The sequence below is a fragment of the Doryrhamphus excisus genome, chromosome 17, assembly GCF_030265055.1.
Source record: "Doryrhamphus excisus isolate RoL2022-K1 chromosome 17, RoL_Dexc_1.0, whole genome shotgun sequence".
NCBI classification, from domain to species: domain Eukaryota; kingdom Metazoa; phylum Chordata; class Actinopteri; order Syngnathiformes; family Syngnathidae; genus Doryrhamphus; species Doryrhamphus excisus.
The window spans coordinates 13,413,986-13,436,597 of record NC_080482.1 but is presented as its reverse complement, the minus strand read 5'-3'; the positions used below and the strand labels follow the sequence as shown (position 1 = coordinate 13,436,597).

At 41.3% G+C, this 22,612-nt stretch overlaps 2 protein-coding genes across 4 annotated transcripts in view; one reads left to right on the top strand and one right to left on the bottom strand.

Moving 5' to 3' along the window:
* The window catches only part of ica1 (islet cell autoantigen 1), a 24,604-nt gene extending 20,559 nt beyond the window's left edge, over window positions 1-4,045 (top strand). The window contains exon 14 of the mRNA XM_058054047.1: window positions 2,523-4,045. The gene's annotated coding sequence lies outside the window, so the exon portion shown is untranslated. The remainder of the gene's footprint in view (window positions 1-2,522) is intronic.
* The window catches only part of LOC131105670 (glucocorticoid-induced transcript 1 protein), a 24,709-nt gene extending 2,097 nt beyond the window's left edge, over window positions 1-22,612 (bottom strand). The window contains exons 1-7 of one of the 3 annotated variants that reach the window (XM_058054044.1): window positions 22,345-22,612; window positions 21,884-22,202; window positions 14,960-15,108; window positions 8,466-8,555; window positions 6,366-6,482; window positions 4,684-4,821; window positions 953-1,142 (exon numbers count right to left, since the gene is read on the bottom strand). In XM_058054044.1, the coding sequence (XP_057910027.1) occupies window positions 953-1,142; window positions 4,684-4,821; window positions 6,366-6,482; window positions 8,466-8,555; window positions 14,960-15,108; window positions 21,884-22,187 (988 nt within the window). In that variant the 5' untranslated portion in view covers window positions 22,188-22,202; window positions 22,345-22,612. Of the gene's footprint in view, window positions 1-952; window positions 1,143-4,683; window positions 4,822-6,365; window positions 6,486-8,465; window positions 8,556-14,959; window positions 15,109-21,883; window positions 22,203-22,344 lie in introns of all 3 variants that reach the window. The other 2 variants (XM_058054042.1, XM_058054043.1) reach the window with 2 other exon arrangements.

Genomic DNA, 22,612 nt, shown 5'->3' with positions numbered 1-22,612 from the left:
GATTATAGTAGACATTATATAGTAAAAATAAATGTCAAATATCAACATATTGCCACCCCTATGTGAGTAATGCTCTCTCACCTTGCCCCCCCCATGAAAACTTTCTGCTTCCACCACCCTATATGATAGTCATACATGAACAATAAAAATATATGAAAAGCCATTTTAAAAGTACAATAGGTACAATAGGTAGAATCCAGTGACATTAATGGTAAGAAAGTAAGAGTAAGATATACCATGGTATAAAAAAGTCAGTTTGAGAACGTCTGAAATAGTCCATCATACCGTCCTACAGTATGAAGGAGAAGAACGTGGAGGTCCAGCGTGGAAATACTTTCAATACTTAATTATATTCATTCATTCATTTTCTACCGCTTTTTCCTCATGAGGGTTGCAGGGGGTGCTGGAGCCTATCCCAGCTGTCTTCGGGTGAGAGGCGGGGTACACCCTGGACTGGTCGCCAGCCAATCACAGGGCACATATACAAACAACCATTCACACTCACACCTATGGACAATTTGGAGTCACCAATTAACCTAGCATGTTTTTGGAATGTGGGAGGAAACCGGAGTACCCGGAGAAAACCCACGCATGCACGGGGAGAACATGCAAACTCCACACAGAGATGGCAGAGGGTGGAATCGAACCCTGGTCCTCCTAGCTGTCGCTGTGTGTCGGTACTTAATTATATTGTATGTAATAATGTATAATATATACAAATATAAGACAAATTCTTCTTTTCAATACAAATATTCCAAAATAACATTTTCGAGCTGTAATTGTGATATTGATGCCTAAGGTTATCATACCAGCCCATACAGTGGAATAAATCAAGCAACAGTAAGAGGAAAACAGTAAACAGTAAACCATAGTAGATTACAGTAGAGGCCAGATAAAGACTTCTTACCTCATCTTACTTCTTACCTCAAATCATCCAAAGGTAAGTTCTTACCTTTGTCCACTTCCTCCGTGGAGGAGGGGCTCCCATCAGGGGAGTGCAGGTGTTCGGGGCTGAGTGGGTGGGGCGACGGGCTGGATTCGCCGCTGGAGGGGGCCTGTGTGTCGGTGTCGCGTGTCTCCCCGCTGTTGCTATAGCGATGGACGGGGAAGGGGGCGCGCCGTCCGTCAAGGGCATCTGTGGCCTGTCAGGAAGATTGACTGGTTAAGGCAACAAGTCACATGTGGTACAGTACGTCCATATTTGCAGGGATTGGAACAAATGGGGAGAAAAACAACCATAAAAGGTTTACTTTTCATCCTTCAAGCTTATTAATATGCCTCTCACAAGTACGACAATGAACATGTACACGTTAACAATGAAATGGGCATACAGTGTATAGTTTACTTCAGTGTTTTTCAACCTTTTTTGAGCCACGGGACGTTTTTTTACATTGTAAAAATCTTGTGGCACACCACTAACCAAAAATGTTACAAAATGTCACCACGACCTCACACGTGCATCAATAAGTCTATCGGAGGAACAAGGTAGGTGTTGCCACACGGACCAATATTACATTGCTCTGCCAGTCTTTACACCACAGACACTCCACAGTAGCCACGTTTTTACATCACCACTTTTTCTCTTTCCGAATGGCCTTTCGGGAAACAATGGTATCCATGGAAAGGAATATTCCAATCTCTTGTCTACATGCGCCCTGAAAATCAACCAGAATAGTCAATAGGGCATGCCCAGTAAAACGTAAACATCAACATCACATGATACCAACTTCCGCAAGTTATTCTTTCACTTGTTGGAATAACTCCGTATTGCCAGTTTTTCGTCTGTCCAGTCTTGAAATTTAGTTTGAATCAAAAACAAACTTTGCTTAGTCCAGTGCCGATTGCTGGCCTCCATTTTTAAAAGTCAAGAACGTCTGGATCTGCGTGTTACGTCATATCTGAGCATGCGCTGAAAGAACGCACCCGGGATCAATTTAAACAGGAAAAGATCAAATTCAATCTTGCTAATATTTTATAATTAAACTCAGGACATGTTTTATATAGATATATATTTTCTTTTTTAATAAAACTGCACTTGTGAATAAAGTATAAAAGTGTTTAGATTCTGTTTCACAGATGGCGCTAATGCACACAAAAGCTGCTTGCCAACCGCCAATAAACAACAGAAGAAGAAAAACACCACGAAGAAGAAGGCACCCTGACAACTTTCCGTTTGAGCGGGTACAAGATACCTCAATCGGATTGGTTAAAGGAATATTCCATCCCTGTTCAATTCTTTCCGTTTGAGCAAATAAACCAAATGCAATTGGAATATTTGGGTCCATGTATACTATTGACATAAAGGATATTGACATAATATTTGCAAATGATGATTAATAAATGTTAATTATAAAAAGTGATATTGGATAATTTCTCACGGCACACCTGACGGTTTCTCAAGGTACACTAGTGTGCCGTGGCACAGTGGTTGAAAATCACTGGTTTACTTGACGCATATTCCTGCTGGAAAATGTTAAGAGACAGCACCCTCTGCTGGATTCACTATTTTTTTGTGTTTACAGCATTTGTAAGTAGGGAAAGATCGAAGAGGCTCGAGAAAGCGACACGGCAACGAAAGAGAAGGAAAACAACATAGTGTGGCTCAACAGCAAGTTGAACACCATGATGTTAACTTACATACCACAACAGCAGCCCCCTACTGATTCGCCGTCGCACGGCAACAATGAAATCCCAGCATGCAAGAAACCACCGGCTGCTGCTGCTGTGGCTGACGGATAAAACAACTCAGCGGTAATGTTGCGTACACACCTTTCAAAATTGCCACCCATTTATCACCATTTCAACCTGTTTAGGTTGGGAGGTCCACCGAGTAAATATCTCCCACACAAACGTTCCTTTTGATTCATCTTATACTGTATACCCACCAAGGCACGCAGTCATCATCTTGGCTTGTTTACGTTTATCATTTATATAGCTATAAATTATTTTCTTATCCTTGGAAGAACCTATACCGATATATTAAAAAAATATCATCCAACCCAATTTTTTTTGTGTCTCTGTTTATCTTTGTATCTTTAATGGTTGGTAAACTCAATGCTAACCAGTAGTAGGTCTATAATGGATGCTACATATGCTAAACTGATTTAAACAGAAATATGAATGAATTGTGTCATGATTTTTATTGCCATATTGTACTGAAATGTGAATTAATGTGCATTAGCGGTAAGCTGTTTTTTTGGACTTTACAGATAAGTGCTTTTTTTGCTGTTGTTTTTTTTTTTTGCACAGCTTGGTTTGGAACCCAAAACGAACTGGATTGCATTCCTTTATAACAAATCACAAGCTGGTTGGACTGTTATTTTTCTTCATTATCACATACTACAGTATTAATTGGCCCTGTACCCTAGAAACTGCCCATGAATGATACGGGAAAAGGCCGAAATGATACTGTGTCAAAGCCCAGGGCAGTGATACTGATAAAATACAGAGTTTAACCATGTCCAGTATCAGCCCCCGTAGCTGTCCACTCAGAGCGCGCTGCTCTGGTATCGTGCCCGTGAAACAACCAATCAGAGAACAGCGCACGAGCATGAACACATAGCGTTTGTTTTGCTGCCGTCTGTGCTCTGTCAACATGTCAGCGGTTGACACTCCCGGCGAAAGACAAATAGGGAAAATAGCAAACAGAATATTAGAAATGGAACGTTTTATCACCATTAATGAGGACACTCTTGAAATGATCGAAAAAACTAAAAATGCAAATACAAGTCGGAAAAACAAGGGCGACCTCAAGCTTTTTTCTGAATGGCTCATCAAGTGCAAGAACGAACGAAGACTGGTAGAAAGTATCCCCCCACCTGAGTTGGACAAATACGTGTCTATGTTTAGTTTATCAATCAGAAAAGAAAATGGGGATGAATACGAGCCTGATTCTCTCAAATCAAAATTCAACTCTCTGGCACGTTACATGATGGAAAAACGAAAGCTAAACTTCCATGAAGGCGAACAGTTCAGACACAGCCGTGACGTGTTATTGTTGAAATATTTTTGCAATTATTGTGTTGACACTGTTTAGATATAATAATGTAATAAACTGAACATTTTCTGGAAACAAAATGGTCTTTTGATTAAATAGTACGTGATAATAAGCTCATGATTAAATAGTATGTGATAATAAGATCATCACATGGTTTGTCTGGTATCAGGCCCAGTATCATGCCACCGACAAACCATGTGATAACCTATAATTATCAATGGATTAAGGATCTCTTCCCAAGAGGACACCCCTGAACTGAACTGAATAATGAACTTGGACTGAGAACTCACACCTTATCAAAGTATTATTTTGTTTCCTCCCCCCCAATTATACCCAAAATTTAAGTAAAAGGTGTGATTTTATGTTTAATAAATCATTTTTACAAAGATGTAATGAATTGGCCATTCATTATTTAGTGAAATGTTTTATGTTTTCTTGTGAATTAATAATTGCTCTTTAACCTAGCAAAAGTCTTTTTTCCTGATAACTCCATTCATCTATTTTTTTCAGTAGAATACTCCATTACTAAAATATTTGATAGCTGTAGCCTTATTATAATTTATAGCAGAGAAAAGAAATCTGCTATTATCTGCTATATAATTTGTGACTATGCAGAAATAGACAAGGATCTACTGCACTAACTAGTAGTACTTTCTAGTAGTAGAATGTAGAAATAAGCATGCTACCTGTATACCATGCTCCCAGTCCTCTCTGATGAAGACATTCTCCAGCTCGTGGTTGATGCCCTCCACACTGCTTGGTACTCGACATATCAGCGTCTTTGGCAGCGGGATTGTTGTCAGTGTGGATGAAGAGCCTTTGTGCTGCGACAACATATACAAGTCACTATATAGTATGCTATAGTAATAATAGTCTTACACACACACACACACACACGCATAGAGTTTCGCAGTCAACAGTCATAACAAACACAGCAGTATCAAATTGTGGCCTATCCGGTTTCAGGAGCTATTTCATGGGTGGAGGCTTTCAGCTTAAATAGAAATTACTCAGTCAGATTCAATGTCAGAGCACAAAAACATTCCATATTATTACCCATCATTATCATACAACTCTCACGGCAGATCACCACTTTCATACTGCAACCCGCTGTTAGCCAATCACAACACACACACTGGACACATGTCTGCACTTGTCCACACACACACAGAGGATACATGTCTGGACATGTGCACGTACATGTGTACACACACACACACACACACAGCATATAGGAACTTCAACATGCCCACTTTTACATTCTTAAATATTTTTAAAGAGGAACTGCACGTTTTGGAATTTTGCCCATCATTGCATTATAATACGAGAAAACGGGTTAATTTGAGCTAGCTTACAATGCTGTCATCGGGATTTTGACTATGGAGCCCTGTAAAAAAAAAAAACTCTAACAACGTTGCATTGTTTGATATACATGCTGTGATAATGCATTAACACGTACACTGATGATAATATGTAATAGTTGCAGTACCTTGCCCTATTTTGAAGACTTATTTTGGAGGTGCATTGATACACTTATGCTAGTTCTGTCAAAAACAACAGCAGTGACTTATGAGACTTATGATCTCCGCTCTCAATGGGATGGCTGTGTGTTCCAACACAAGACGTGTGCTCTAGTCCTCAGGTAAAAAATGTTGCCTGTCTTTGTAGCAAAATCGAGCAATAGCTATCCACTCTTCCGTCCATGAATGACGCAGAGACTAGCGGCTAGCAAGGTGTGATGTTGGTTAGCTAGTATCAATACGCTGAGGAAATAAGTTTTGTTTTAAATCATCAAAATTGGGGGCAGGATACGGCAACTATTGCATGTTAATGCATGATCACAGCATGGATATCAAACCATGCAATGTTGTTAGGTTATTTTTAGAGGGCTTCATAGTCATAATAGATGTGTCCTAGTGATAGTATTGTTAGCCAGCTCATATTAACTCGTGTTATAATTCACAGAAAAGGAAAAGAAATGTGTTCATGTTGCACATGAGGATTGTGCATTATGGGCAAAATGTAAAAAAAGTGCAGTTACCCTTTAAAATTAACATTTTGGTTTCACCAAAGAGATTCATTGATTCAGAGATTCAGATTTTCCTGATTTGGACATTTGGACAACAGACATTTTTCACAAAATAAGGCCCACCTTATAAAATATACATAGAGTATATACACAATGATGAGTATTTAGAGCATATGATGACTTACTTGAATAAAGTTATTGGAAGTTGGGTTGGGCAATATGCTAAGGCTCACCTCAGCCTGGGATGGGATGTATCATGATATGACGATATAAAATTTCAAGTGTAAAGTGTAATGAGGTAGTACTAACAGCTTATATGTTACAAAGACAGTAACTGACCTGTGCGCTACACTGGGTGCTGTGTGGTGTGTTTTGTGCTGCACAAGTGGCGTCGCGTTCTTTGCTCTGCCGACTGACTTGTTTGCTGCGCTGAAGCTGCAGTCTCAACTTGGCGATCTGCTGGAAGTAAAAAAAAGATGAGAAGTTGGGTTTATAATATATTAACAAAATATGGGTGCAATAACAGTGCTGTCATCAAAACACTGTTGTCATAATAGGCACAATAATAACAACAAGGGCTACTCTTGCTACAGTAACCCACACCAAGCTAAAACAAATGAACCCCCGATGTCCCTTCCTGTCCGCCCGCCTACAAAACAGATTTATAGCAACACAGAAGCTTCTATAAGAAGTTGTATTTATGGCTTGAATGGCTTATGTACTGTAATCATGTCTACTATACTGGGTAAGTGTAAAGACTTCTACAGGGCTCTGCTGTAATTATACTTAAATATGTGATTATAATAAGGAATCCTACTTTGTTGAAATTCACTGATCATGGTCCAGTCTGTAACCAATTAACCACAATGAACGAGGGATTACTATGTAAAGCACCTGCTCTGCCAAATAATCAGATCCCTCCCTTGTCGATAGTCTTGTTCAAAAATGAATTCTAGTCAACGGACCGTTGGAGGGTCCAACATGGAGCAGGTGTAAAAAGAGATGGCAGAAGAAAGTTCATCTGTGGTTCTAAACAAAGTTCTTTGCCCTTTCAGTTTTTGTTTCACTCACTTTTTGCAAATGTGTTGAGGTGAATTAAGCAAACTTGATCATTGCATTCCCCAAACAACCACCATCACAGATACATTGCAGTCCTGTGGGGAAACACTACTGAATCATTCATCTCATCTGATGATAAACTGAGTTAACTCTAGGTGGTGGGGGGTGGGGGGGGTAAAAACAGGATGGCCTTTATGGGCCTGAGAGACACATTTGTACAATGCAGACAAAGGTGTGGTCTTCACTGCTGCCACAACAAAGAGCTTCTCTTCTCAGAGGACGCCGTCCTCCCACACTTTGAATGCAGAGCACCACGTTCCCAAAATGCTGGCAGACTTCTGTGTCATCCCAAAGGATGAGGAAAAGGAGACGTGAATCCCTGGAACTGCTAGCTTGCAAGTGGTCCTAAGTTTGTTGAGACTTTGAAATGTGTTATTTAGGGCTGCCAAAAAATTTGAGATCAATTCACATTAACATAAATGAGGATTTTTGTGGGGTTGATTTTTCTGCCATTCTACTCGAGGACTCGCAATGTGCTGCCATCCCCTAGTGAGCCTCACCGACAAGGACAAGGTAGCTCCACTGTACTGGCCATCAAGGCTCACTGGCTCATTATCTCACAGCAGACGTGAATGCATACATTTGGGCTGCAGGGGTTCAGAAGGGAGAGGACAGGACAGGAAGGTTGGGGGTCCGATCCTCACTCCCGCCACTTAGTCACTGTTGTTATGTCCCTTGGTAAGACATTTCACCCAACTTGGCCACACTGGTGCATGAATGTGAATAAATGTTTGGTGGGAGAGAAGCCATAGGCGAGAATATCAGGTTTCCATTGGTTTACCCCAGTGCAGCTGTGCCTACAGACGTACATTACCACCTTCAGTGGGTGACTGGTGGGTTCACTTCACTATGAAGAGCTTTGGTTACCTTGAAAAGCACTCATCTATTATTTTTTTTTTAATCATAAATTGACTTTACTTTTTACTTGTCTTTATTGTGTACATGAATGTATGTATTGTGGAGTGAGTGAGAATGGCGTCCATTTGACATGGATTACAGCGCAATCTATGTTTTATGTGTTACGTTTCAGAGGCAGTCCACCCGTACCAAATGCAGAGGGCCCCTTAAAACACAGCAATGAAGAGATACAATGGTGAAGTCAAGTCACAGGGAAGGAAGAGAAGGATGTTAAATTTAGACTGTGGTGGACATCTAATAGCTCCAATTGGTTCACCCGGCGCATATGTAGGTTGACACCCATATGTAGGTTGACACCAGACCAAAAGACTCAAAAATGACAAAAACACATGTTGGAAGCAGCTGTGTGAGTGTTAGTTTCATTGGAAAGTTGTGTGTGTGTGTGTGTGTGTGTGTTTCTACCTCCTTGAGATGGTCAGCACTGCCCCAGGAGGCGGACCTCTGGTGTGGACTTCCCTGTTCCACTCCCTCATCCATCCAGAGACCTGGAGTCTGAGAAAGAAAACATCCCATCATGTTTCCCCTAATTATCAACACATGATCCACATCACGTCCAGGTACTAAACACAAAGCTTCAGGCACAGATGACAATGTTGTCAAAAGTACTCCCATATATGCAAGTTTTGAAAAGTGACGAGTGACAGCGTTGAACATTGGCAACAAGAAAATGTAATAAACACAGAAAATGGTGCATTATAAGGAAAAAAGTGTTGTGATTTTCGTTTTTTGATTACTCATTTAAATAACTGCTTATTCTATCTGTTAATTCATCCACAGAATAATTGAGTACCCAAATCAATCAATAACAGCATTACTTTTCTGAAACTGTGGTGTGAGAGAAACAAGCAGCATATGTGCAAAAAGTGCAGCTGCAAATCTGGAATCAATGAAGATGACAAAAACAAATGAGAAAATAGAGACGCTCCCTAAAGGAGAAAAAGACTTGAAGTCATAACATGTTTTATTGTTTCCATTAGTGGGCAGAGTTGGGATAAATACATCAGTGGCAAAAAACGACACTGGCTAAAATGCACTAGGCGGGACGACTGGCTCAAGGCACCAAACCTTTTACGTCTTTTTAACAGCAGTTTTCATTTTTGAGTACAGTTCATAGAAAATGTATCACTAGTCATTTAAAGGAGCCGTATTATGTAAAAGTAATGTGACATTGTGTCCAAGAGTAACTACGTTTTAGAATAAATAAATAAAGAAAAAGAAAAAGGCAGGCTTCTGTATACATCACAAAATAGGCAGGGCTCATTTATCAAGTCAGCCAGTCGCTGACACTGTAGCTCACATACTGTAGGTATGCTGGTGTTGCTCACGTTTGTGTCCTTAATGTTATGTTGCTGTATGTGATACACTGCATCCATTATGTCGGACAAGTCCAAAGCTATATGTAAAATGTGGATAAAGTACACGTCAGCGCTTCTTGGAGACTCAACTCCTGCTGGAGATAGGCAAAAACATGGGCAAACACAAAAGTTCTTGTCATCAAGGCTAGATTTTGGACAACCTGCTATTATGGAACCTCTATGATGATGTCTTAAAATTGATAAAAACTAATTCAACCCCGGCCATTTTTTTAAACAGACATTCCTCCCAGTACCGGCCTGATGTGAAACGGGTGAGGGGTACAATAAGCTTTGCTTATCCCTGATACTTTGTGGACATATGGAATTGTACTATGTGGTACACATTCACAGACAGTCCCGTTATAATGTGTTTGCTAACAGTTGGCGGCAAATGTACAGTATTTGTGGGGGGCCACCACAAATAGATGAATGTCTGGGAAACACTGCTCGGTATGCAGATCAACAGATCTGCAAATGACAGGCTGGTCTAGTGTATTATCAAGATACCTAGCAAATAGGGGCACACTGTGAAGAGTACAATATTAGGCTTGTAGAAGATTAACAGGACTTGTGAGAGAGCATAAAAGGCAGCAGTGTCTCACACAGCATATCTGATGCCGCTGCAGCACAAACAAGGAAATGGCAGAATTATGCAAATGTATGCAAAAGCAGAAAGGGTCTTTTTCCACGAGGGTTGTCAAGGAGCACATACTTCCCCTTCTTCATTATGCGAATCAACAGCGCCTCGGCTCTCCAAACATCAGACTTGTCCTGTAAGTGCAACCCCGTGCAAAATGTCAGCGTGTTCACAAGGCTCCCTACACATCTGACCCTGCGCTCAACACAAAACGCTTTATGATTCCCCAAACTGCCGCACAAGCCTCTCCCTATGGCTTATGGAATACCAAGGCGGGGAATAATGAGGAACGCCCGCCATGTCGTTGCACTAAGTCGCAGCAGCAGAACAGGCGGCTAATTAAAAGCGGTGGAGCTACGGTGCCCTCCTAAAAAGGAGCACTATAGGAGAGAGAGCGGGCAGATGTTCTGCTTTGTGCTGCTGGACGTGACATTAGAAAAAGGCTGAAACAGATTGAATACAGATTAAATGTCAGATGTTCCGTGACGTCAAACTGCTGAATGAAGCTTCAAATCACACACAAAAAAAGTTCTTTTTGTGGGGAAAAGGTCTGCAATTTCTACTATAATTCATAATTCAACCATTAACAATTCAACTTGTTAGCAAAGATAACTACTATAAATACTAATTACATTTAATAAAGATGTTATGGTGGCCACAGCTTGACCTTGGAACAGCTCAGGTCTATTCACATTGTTCCCCGTTCTCATCGGGGAAAAAAAACAAGTTTGACCGGCATCCTAGAATAGATACGATGTGTAAGTAATAGCGGTGTCGCAAATTGATAAATGAGAATGGACCCACGAGATGAGTTGAGATTTGAACAATGAAAAAATATGACAGAACAAACGTTATTTAACTGGGTCACAAAACCATGCAGGTACAGTTTGAAATGTTTATAGTGTGACAAATTGACACGAAACAATATTGTTGTCAACATTTTTTTAAACCAAATAAACCACTGTTATAATACATAATCCTAGTAATAAAAAGTACATAATAATAATAATAAATGTATTTTGTTTGCGTTTTATGTTTTTTCCACTTTCCTGACCTATAAATGTAGTTAGAATGTTGTATTGATATGTTAAACGATGCCAAACTTTCAGATAATGTGGTTTGCATATTTGGATGTGAGCCCTGAAAGAAGTTTGTGATGGCTCAAGACGCTCAATTTCCAAAAGGTGTGGTAAAACTGCCCTTTGGCGATGTCACAGAGGGGCCTGACTTATTTATGTGTTTCATAGTTAGCACTCTGGGAGCATGACCAATTACAGTGGAGTGGGCTTGTCCAGAGGCGGGCCATGGGTGGAATAAATGAAAACAGACTGTTTTGGCAAAGCACAAATCAAAGGAAATACAGCAGGAATGGGTGCAGATTCTAAAGAATTCTCTGTGCGGATTATTGTGTGTAGCTGCTCTATAGAACACCACAACTCAATACAAAGGGTCAATAAATTAGCATAATAGATCCCCTTCAATACGTCTTATGTAATACGTGACATCCATTTTCTCAAAGACAAATCTTATGATCTGTTATCTTTTTTATCATCTATTCCTGCAATGAGTCACACTTTAGACAACCATGCATATTCTGCCAGTGAGGTGTGCTGCCAGTCCCCTACTCTCCCTTTAAGGATTAAGAAGGAGTAAAAAAAATAATAATAATAATGAAAAAAAATTAAAAAAAAGTTGTCTGTAGAAGTTAGTTGCCACCTAATGTCGTTGCCATTTTGAACTGTTACGTCGTACATGTATGCTGCATCATACAGTATGCTTTAATATCACTACTATAAATAAGAGGAGAGTGACTTTTGTCTGATGTAATCTAACTGTATACAACATGCTGAATGCATAAGCAGGAACTGAACCGGCTACCTTTGGGTTGGGAAGCACGTACTTTATCAACCAAACCATGCCATCGCTGTCCAAGTGATTCAGTAATGGAAAATTTTAAGTGAACCAGCACAGGGTGTCATTTAAATTGACCATTCTAATTCATTTCTAATGGTAAAATTTTCACAAAAAATATGAATGTGGGAATATTTTGAAAAGCCTGAATAGGTAGCAAACTGAACATTTTGATGTTGGATTTGTTTGAATTGGTTAAGAAATGGAGGAGTAGTTAGTGGACAAAAAATGAGGCGGAAGAAGAAGAAGTAGGAAAAATCCATCAGTGTGGATTTTCGTGAAATATTAAATAGGAACATCTTTGGAAGAATGTCCTTACCCTACAACATACAAAAATAACTGTATACAGGTGAAGACTGGAAAGGTGAAGACAGAGTAAACAAATAGTAAAAAAAAAAAACACAAGTACTCTTTCATTGTGTGTAAAAGTTCAATAAATAAAATTAAACTAAATTACCATGAAGGTGACAGACGGCGCCTGTGTGTAGTCAAACTAGTCTTGCTGTCAGTCTAAGACAAACGGTGAGCGACAACACCCACTTTTATTTACTCAGGATGCTGTGGTCGTGTCACACTCTGGCTTTGTTGCACTCGTGTGCTCCTTTCCACTCGTGCGCCAGGTGTCGTGCCTGATAGAGCAGTGATGTGCAGATAAAAAAAAGGCGCACTCTGGCTTCCTGTGATGAATCCCACCCAAAGAGCGACATGCAGGCAACATCCTGAAGAATCCAGCTCTGTTCCAGAGCAGGAAATAATCATAAGTGTGCTTCAATGGAGTCGCAGAGGAATTTGTGGCCGGGTTGTTTAGATTGCACGCCAAGACATGCACGTCGCTATCGTTTGTTGACGTCGAGAAGGTGGATTCTTTCTCTCTGTCGTGTCTAAAAGTATCAAAGCATGTCCACAAAAAATGATCAATATCAAAAAGAGGGTATTTTTTGGTGTGTGGTCCTGATTTAAATGACATCCTGTGCATTCAATGTAAGCAACAAGGAGCAGACTTGAAAGTGCTGACGCACCAAAGTAAAATCCACAAGTTGACAAAGTCGACTTTTTTTTCTGGCAGCCTTTCCATTTGAGGAATGTGCAGGGCGCTTGTTTGGGGTTGTATTCATATCATTTCCTCGCCAGGGGAGCTGCAGAGTGTGTTCGTCGTCCACGCCGCTGTTGGAGTGTGATGGTTTCATAGAAACGCCAAGCTGTTTGATCAGAGCGCCTTTGTGGGCTTCTAATCTTCATGAAGACGTCTGTGTGTTAGGTCCAAGGCCGGAACATGCATTAGCATATCTATGGGCCCTCTGCTGCTCCGTGCTTACACAAAGGGAAGGCGTTCCATGCGGCCACGAGGGCCAGGTGGCAAGCAGTGGGATTTGTCCTGGTATAGTCCTGGTGCTCATAGGGGACAGGTGCAAACGACTTCACCTCCAGGCTGGGCTTCATTACAGCTCAAAAGGGAGAAGTTATCTCAGACTTGTGCAATGCAAAACAACCACAACAAAAAGTACAAGGGATTGTTTTGTGTGTAGCCGGGCCCAAGCAGGAAGAGGTCTTTGACCATCCCTTGGGGGAAGTTTTTGCATTTATTTGCTCAAGGATTGTCAAGTGCCCCAGTACTCTCGCCACAGCATTACTACACTGCAGAAGTGTCATACACTTCACTTTCCAACTGGCTGACACGCAAATGTCTGGACTCGAGCTTCAATCGGCGCTTTTACATAACCGGTAGTTAAGGTTACATTTTCAACATAATGGCCTGGTAAACCTAAACCTGGTAATTCTTTTGTGTTCTTCAAAAAGACAAGTCCCGTTCACACAAAAGTAACGGAAAACACTAATATGCTTGCCAGGCCAGGAGTTGGTGATGTCACTTAGTTAGGAAACTTAACACACACATGCTGTGTCCCAGTTGGCGCACTTCCATTCTGTGGAAGTGTACTACCTGGATACAGTCACACCCTGTCGGGTCATCCAGGTAGATGTGTCTGATGTAAGACCCCTGCACAATAAGGCGTATCTTAGTACTGTTCACAAAGATGCATGGCAAAATGCAGTGCAGTCAGTACCAGGAGGTTACACTCTGTAAAACTGTAACTGAGTGTGCAGTGCTGAACTCTTACCACCCTCAGTAGTTGCCATCTTGGCTATGTAGTGGAAAGGGCGGGACTACCCAAAAAGGGTGTAATCTCTACCTCATTTCAATCACGAGGTACAAGAGAGAAAAGTCATAAAAAAAATGACTGAAGTGGTGAGAAAAAGCTGGCAGATATTTTATGGAGTAATACAAATTATGTGGACTCTGTGACTATAGGGATGTTATTTCATGTGTAGAGGGCTCCAAAAATGTTAAAAGCCATATTTAGAAGGTCGTGAATAGGTTGCTTATGCTCCAACGACAAAAATATCAAATTTTTAAATAAGAAATACTATTTTGCAAAATCCACATTGTGCATTACTGTGCACAATGTGCATACTGAAGCACAAAGATATTGCATTTGCAACAAATTAACTGCTCGTCTTATTTTGAACAGCCACCATCAGTGTATGTTTGGTTTTAGAATTTGAGGCATGTAAGACCACAAACTAGGGTGGTCCAAATGTCAAAGAAACTGATCAAAACAATGTTTTAATCGGTTTTCTGTTAAACATGACATCAAGTAAATGGCCAAGCACCTTTCTCTCAAAATTCAAACTAATTATTCTACTTCCTCACATTAGAAACAGAGGTACTATGGCCTTTTTTTTTCCTGAGACCCTGGAAACTGGTTTGCAGGGGTGCGTAAGTACAATTTGTAACGGCAACTCTTGATAAAAGAAAGAAAGAAAAGCATATACACACAGATGTTTTTCCGGTGTGACGCTCATGTAAATGAGGCATGGTGGTCCTTCATTCAGGCCTCATGTGTGCTGATCCTCAAGATCACACATCAGTATTTTGTGAAGTAGTGTCACACAAGCAAAGCAAACTATACTATTGTTGTACACACGTTACATACCTGAGTGGATTTGTCTTTCATACTGGAGGGGTAAGGTCCATGTGCATCGCGGGGCCACTGGCCGGTGAGGTACGGCCCCGTGATGGCGTCCAGGGAAGATGTCCGCCGGATGGCACTGGAGGTCCGCATTTGCAGCCTGGACCTTTCTGCTTTCAGATGTTAAAAAAGAAAGAAATAAATAAAAGGGAGAACTTAAAAATAGTTAAACACCAACACCTTAGCTTGGATGAGGAAATGTGAATACAATTTTATTTAAACATTGACACAGTCAACAAGCTGGATTTAATGATGATTTAAATATGTGAGGACCATGTTGCTGTGTTGCCACCACCACCATCATCATCTTGACCATATCCACAACAGTGTAATTACAGAGCCATGTTTGTGATGAGTCGTCTCAGCAGGACTAAAATGTAACTGTGCAATGAAAGCCCAAAGCGTACAAACAACAAAACAATGTAAACAACCCCATAAGTAGGGTGCCGAGTTAGCAAGAGTCCATGATGTCATGCTGGCGGTTAAAGTGAACACCACCCACATTAGAACTCATAAACAAGCGCGCTACAATGCGCATAAATACTACATGCATCCACTCAACATTCCTGCAGTCTCACTCACACACACACACAAGCGAGACAAGTGCATTAATGTTGCCAGGTGGAACTCTTTCAGGTCTTTGAACTGACTATAGAGCTGTATGATGACCATTAAAGATGCTGTACATTCTGTTCCAAGTCTGTGAAAACACACGCACACACATGAGGCACCCTCGCCTACACAAGCATCCATTGTTGGTAGAACATACACGCCTTTCCACCCAAAAAGGTATGGCGTAAGTAAGCTGACAGGACTCTGCTACAAGTCCCTACAGCATTGCAGACAAAGCAGGCAGGCTACATTTCCATCAATATTGATACAGGCCCAGCCAGGCCTCTCGGAGCAGGGATTGTGGTTATTTTCCACCACCTCCCCTATTGCCAGACCAGAATAATCTCCCGATGAGAAGAAAGAGGCGGCACGGCCAGAGGAGCCAAAACGATCAAAGGGGCTGGTCAGCCTGATTTCAGGGATGACTCGAGTGATAATAGGGTGAATATCTGTGAGGCTGAAATGTAATAAAAACTTTCCCTTTAGTGGGCATTCTGCAGGCTGGGAAGGAGAGGGGGAGAATGAGGAACATTAGGGAAGAGCCAGAAAAAAAAGTCACAGCATTTCCCGGGATAACAGGGTGGTTTATTAACTGAGACGATGTGAAATACGAAAACAAACATGTGGTCCAAATCAGTACAGCACTTTTCTTGTAGGCTGCAAGCCTGGTTTTGTCACGCGGACAAAACCTTGTTAATGCTAAAAACAATTAGCGACAAGTGCCTAAGCCAAAGCTAACCTTTCACAAGCCTCTATTGGGCAGCTAGTTTTTTGTTTAAATCTTTTGAAACTACAAATTTGAATGAAATTTTGATTTTCATTCATCCCCCCAGCATGGACTGTTTTCTCGCCTGGCGTCGGGGAGAAGGCTCTGCAGCATCCGCTGGAGAACAACCAGGTGTCGAGACAGCTACTTCCCCCTGGCCATCAGACTGCTGAATGCCAAATACGCCCCTCTACCTGCCCACACGCACGCGTAAAACTTTAAAATTATTATTATTTATTCTAAATTATTTAAATTTGTACAAATTACTGTTTACACTGTACATTGTTCATATTTGATGGAATCTCTTTATTCTCCACATTATTATTTATTATTATATGGGAGCCAGGCAACGACATTTCGTTGGCAATTTCACTGCTGTGTTATTGTGCAATGACAATAAAGAAAGTCTATCTATTTTCTTTTCAGGAAGCAATTACTGACTAATGAGTGCACTTCTTGACTGCAACCAGCAGAGGCGCTGTTGTATTATGCCCCAACTAAAGAGAAATAAACACTAGCTGTGCTATTTGGTGCCATCTAACCTTGAAATAATAAAAGTGCATCAAACAATAATTTCCCACATGACTGATGAAACAAATGACGTTAAACATTCTAAAACAGCAACCTGGGACCCACATTTACCAACGGTCATTAACACAACCCACTATTATTTCGGTCAAATTTTTTTAAATACAAAAATATAAATCGCCTGTCAGCTTTTTTTAAAAAAATTAATAAATTAGTGCTGGGTCATATTTCAATATCATTAACATGTGAAAATTTATTTTAAGCATTATCAAAAACAAACTAATCGTTCCCATAACCATGAATAAACCATCAAGTTCCAGTCTTGGCAACTCTGTCGCTAAATGTGGCAACATATTTCGTCAAAAGCAACTCGCGAAAAATCAAGATACTTTTTCTGACGTCCATAGACGTCAGAATCGTTTTCTGGTACTTGCAGATATACAAGTGAAAGCATGTATTGTTGTGCAGTTTGTTTGTTGTCACTGAGCAGGAGCGGTTGCTCCTGAGATGTTTGAGTTCAACCAGCCATAATTACAATTCTTTAATTCAAATCTTTTCTTTTTAATTCAATCTTTGTATATTACACATTTTAATGTAGGGTGAAACAATACCTTAAGTAATCCCAGTACCTATATTACAAAAATTATCATTTTCTCTGCCTCAAGGAATCGTAATCTGTGCTTATGCCACCTACAGAGAAAGAAGCAAATGTTTGGTTGAATGAGTGGGACGATGGAAGAGGCGAGGGAAAACTAACAAAAGAGCAGGAAAACAAAAACATTTTTCAAGCCAGCAAGTGTTGAAAGTCAAGAGCATTTCATGCTAAACAGCAAGTTGAACACTGTGACGTGTATCTGTAGTAACGCGCCACTTGCATACCACAACAGCACATTTTCCATGTTGTAGCATCTCCTCAAGACCCGACACAAGTTAAAATGAATGCAGCACAAATCAATGAGCTTCATCATTATTACTGTCAAATGTGTGCCTACTTTATTACAATGGTACGCCCTTAACATGACTTTGCCACAGGGTTAATTTCATCTGCAAAAAGACAATGCTATGAAAATATAAATAATAAAAACCATTCTGGGCGGCACAGCGGTCGAGTGGTTAGCGCGCAGACCTCAACCTCGGCCATCTCTGTGTGGAGTATGTTCTCCCCGTGCATGCGTGGGTTTTCTCCGGGTACTCCGGTTTCCTCCAACATTCCAAAAACATGCTCGGTTAATTGGTGACTCCAAATTGTCCATAGGTATGAATGTGAGTGTGAATGGTTGTTTGTTTATATGTGCCCTGTGATTGGCTGGCGACCAAAGACAGCCAGGATAGGCTCCAGCACTCCCCGCGACCCTCATGAGGATTGGCGATAGAAAAAGAATGAATGAAAAACCATTCTAGCTCCTTTGTAACAGACAATACTGTGCAATGGATCAAGGAAGTGTGTGTCTCACTCGTTTAGGGGTAATGTGTTACACAACAGCGGGTGTCTTCATTTTAGTTTGAACACTGCAAAAAGTCCAAATCAAAAACAGTATTCGTCTGATTTATAGTAGGCCTGTGTAAGTTAAGTAATACCACATCCATCAATATACTGTAATGTGTCATTTAGTTTCAGTAACTTCAGTAATTTATCCATCAGTCTCGGATGGATAAATTCATATACAAAGCACCATTACGTAATCCATCAGACCCAAGCAAATACGCAGCAGACCAATTGTTTTGACCCAAGCAAAACAATTGGTAGTTCATTAGGTGAAATGTCTTATAGGAATTTTCAGTAGAATACTTTAATACAATGGCAGCCCTTTTTTACTGCCATTTTTGACGAGCTGTCTGAGACCCAAAACGGATCTGTGACGCAATTTTAGGTCCTGACCCACCAGTTGAAAATCCATTTACTCCAAAGCTCCAAAAATTCATGAGCCACTGTTTAAATCTGATATTCACACAAAAACAAAAAAAAGAGTATGTTACACAATAATATTATGAATAATTGTTGATAAATGCTCTAAATTGTGTTGATTACAGTTATGCTCTATGAATGTTGGCTATTGTCTCCGAAGAAGGCTTCAGCATGTTCCTTCAGCTGGTCAGATGGCTTTGTTAGCATTGTTAGCATTGTTGCGTGAGTCCGGCAGTTGACTCCCAAGAAAATCAAGCATGCTCAGACTCGTCCATGCAAGAAGAAGAAGAAAAGACGAGAGTGCTGCCAACAGGGCAAGGCTGAAGTCAACTTTTACCAGTATAAATATAACAGTGTGCCGACCATGCGGACAACACGCTGCTTTTCACATTTTGGTCCTAGTCTGCACTTTGAGTGTGTGACAATGAAGCACAGGCCTTTTTCAGCACCGCTGGCACTTTGACAGAGAGGCAGACGCTCTTTGTTGGCAAAAGTGTGCTGGGACAATGATGTCATACTGGCCACCCTAAAAAACGTCACCGTGCAGAATATGATCCTCTTTGCTCTTCATCATCAGGCCAAGCCTAGATTTACACTGCACTGCAGGTCCATCAAGATTGAGTGCTGATATTGTTTTTTTTCCTCATTACTATTTATTTATACATTTATTTAATGTATTTTCACGTGAACCATAACCGATATGACTGTTTACATTGACTGAAAACCAGAAACAACTTGCATAGACACAAAAGAACAATTTCATGGGTGGTTGTATTTATAAATGTAATACTAAATACAGTCAAACCTCAGTTTTCATATGGCCCAGTTTTCCCATGATAGTTTTTTGCCATAATGTGGCCTCAGTTTTCATACAATATTGCACATAACTTGTTTGCTTCATGAACTATTTACAATTTTTACATTTATTATAAATACGTCTTTGAGATTGTGCATTCGGGTTGGAAAAAAAAATGTATAAATACATCTTTGGTAGCAAATGCGTTAATTTTTCACTAAGATTTTGTATTAATGACTTGATCAGATTACTGTGCAAGGCCTTCTCCAGTTCAATCCCAAAGCTTCTCTGTGGTGACCAATCCATGTGTGGAAGAGTCTCATGCTCCACTTTCACAATAGGAGTCAGATGAATCCTGGCGTCATCTTGGAATAGGCTGGAGGAAAAAAATCTATCGACGGAATAACCTGCTTATTCTCTATATTCAGCTGACTTCATTCTTGGGGCCCATAACATTGCTGAATGTAGACCTGACCACCTGCAGCCACCCCAACCATATTTGCTTACGTAAAAACACAGTTTTTGGCTTGCCAGTGTATGATTCCAAGCCTTGTTTGGTCCATGATCCGAAAGTGCAGTAGGTTCCGCAGCCATGTTTTGACTGCAAGGTCTCAGCCATGATGGAGGTGTCCATCATCACCACAGACATGCACACTGGCCCAAGGGGGGTGAAAGGTCATGCCTCTCGCAGTACTGCGGTATGCTTGGCATGCGGACGAGCTGGGAAATCAACACCAACCGCTGGCCAAATTCATCACGCCTGCTAGCTGCTGTAGATGAGGACTTGGTTCTTTCTCATTTCCTCCCGCACACGCTACACTGATCAAGGTCAGGGGTCATCTCACTCAAAAGTAGGAAGGAATGCTTGTGGGGAGCCGTCTCGGGTGTAATGTTCTTTGATAACAGTCGTTGGCGGCCTTGACTAATGAAGGTAGATCCAGCTGGTAGTCATGAGGTTGCGGGCAGCAGGTGGCCATTTGTGGAGTAAGTAAGCTAAGCTAATGTTTGCACCCGGCTGAAAAAACACTTTTATGGCATTCTTCCATAGTTTTGGTACGGTATATTAAAGGCAGCACGATTGATCGGTGAAGACTCATCACTTCCGAGCAAAGATTGTGGATTATGACCGAGATTCAAAGCCACCTGGATTTCTTGTCTATGGTGAACCTCAGCTCACAGCACAGCAGTGTCGTGTTTCTCGTCTTTGTCCAACACCTTGCTCATTGAGGTATCTCTAGGGTGTCAACTATACAGACAAAATGAACCACTACTTTTTGAGTGGTCCATTTTCTGAAGTGCTACCCTGGCTGGGGTCTATCCCAGCTGACTTTACGGTGACAGGAGTAGGAGTTGTAATTGAGCCCATGAAAAGCTTAATGGAAGTCAACTACGTGAAACACTGCATGACCAATCGTCGAACATGGGGCTCCAACTGATTCATTGGCAGGTACTGGTATTCCACTTACAAATCCCACACCATTATTTGTCCCTCCAAACTGTATGGTATAAGGTTTTATCCATGCGGACACCAGAGAAATCTGTTTATAGCATTATCAGTTAGCATGTGACTTCTTGTGTTTTCGGTCATTCAATCCCCACTTCTGGCCTACAAGAGCGCATTGCATCACTCGCAGAGTATGCACATGTTGGGTACGGACTCTCAAGTCCTTCACGGTGAAAGGCTTTAGCAGCCAGCAGCTGAGCATGACACGAAAACGACAGCACCCCTCCTCCAGTGTGCAAGGGCCATGCAATACATTGAGCTTCCAGGCATCTGTTCCTGACTGGTCCGGTTGAGAAAGCCACTTGGAACTTGCATCCAAAGAAGACTTTTTAAAAAGTCATCGTAATTATTTGCAGCTGCACTCACAAAAACTACTGCAAATGAAACGTGTATGCAAAACGCAACTTTCAGTAGGTGGCCACCTTTAACAAATAGTAAATTGTAAGATTCACTATTTTACAAGCAGTTTCATTTGCTTGGTTTGGTGGGTTTATTGCAGACCACTTTGCAAATAGGTAGAATTTATAACGAAGGTTGACTATTTTTGCGTGCAAACGGCTTAAATATGGGAATTGATACTTATTTTCAGTTTCAGCATTGCCAATGTGCCCACAATATTCTTGCTGCAAGCTTGCATAAAAGCAAATTTGTCACCTTGGATTCATACAAGTAATGAAATGATGCCAGTTTATCAACATGGCCTACAATTACAACTACTTCAACAATTAAGAGTAAGGTTTCAAAAGCACATGGACACATGTGTTTTGTTTTTTTACCTCTGGAAACAGGCGAGTCTGGGGGGCAGGATTCTCTATTTTCTGGAGACAGCCTCTGCCTGGCGATTCCACTTCCTGGGAGGAAAGTCGGGCTTGATGGGGGGCTCGAGCCTCGGCTGCCCGTGGCCCCCCCGTGGAGGTTGTGCGGCCGCGTCGGGCTGCTCTGGCCGCCGCGCAAGAGCTGGTAGGGCACGGTGGCACGGATGGGGTGCAGGCGGCAGCTGGTGTTGGTGAACGAACCGGGGGAGCCCGCATTGCTGCGTCTCACTCTGGACTGCTGAAGAGAGTTGCTGGAGGCTGCCATCCTTCCAAAAGAGCACTTTAAAAGAAAAGTCAAGTGTGTCACCGCCAAGCAGCAGAGAGATAAACAGTTAGCAAAACACGCTAGCTTCCTCTTTTTCAGTCCATTCTTTCGCTCGAAGAAAACAGCACCAGGCGGCGTTGTTTGACGGTAAACTTACCTGTAAGTTACTTAAAATCGCACACTGGAGCTTTAGTCATGCTACGAGAAGCTCAAAGTTGTATTTTGTACTTGTTTAAACACTTAACCGAGGGTAAGCAGCGTCTTCCCCATCATGTCCACTCCAAATGACTTGTTTCGGCTAGACTACTAGCTGACGTCTGGGGGCGGGAACAACCCCCCACTCCCGAGCTTGTGAGTCATGTACAGTATTGACGTTGATTGGACCAAATGTATCTAGTCCCTGTACTTTTAGCCAATCGTATCAG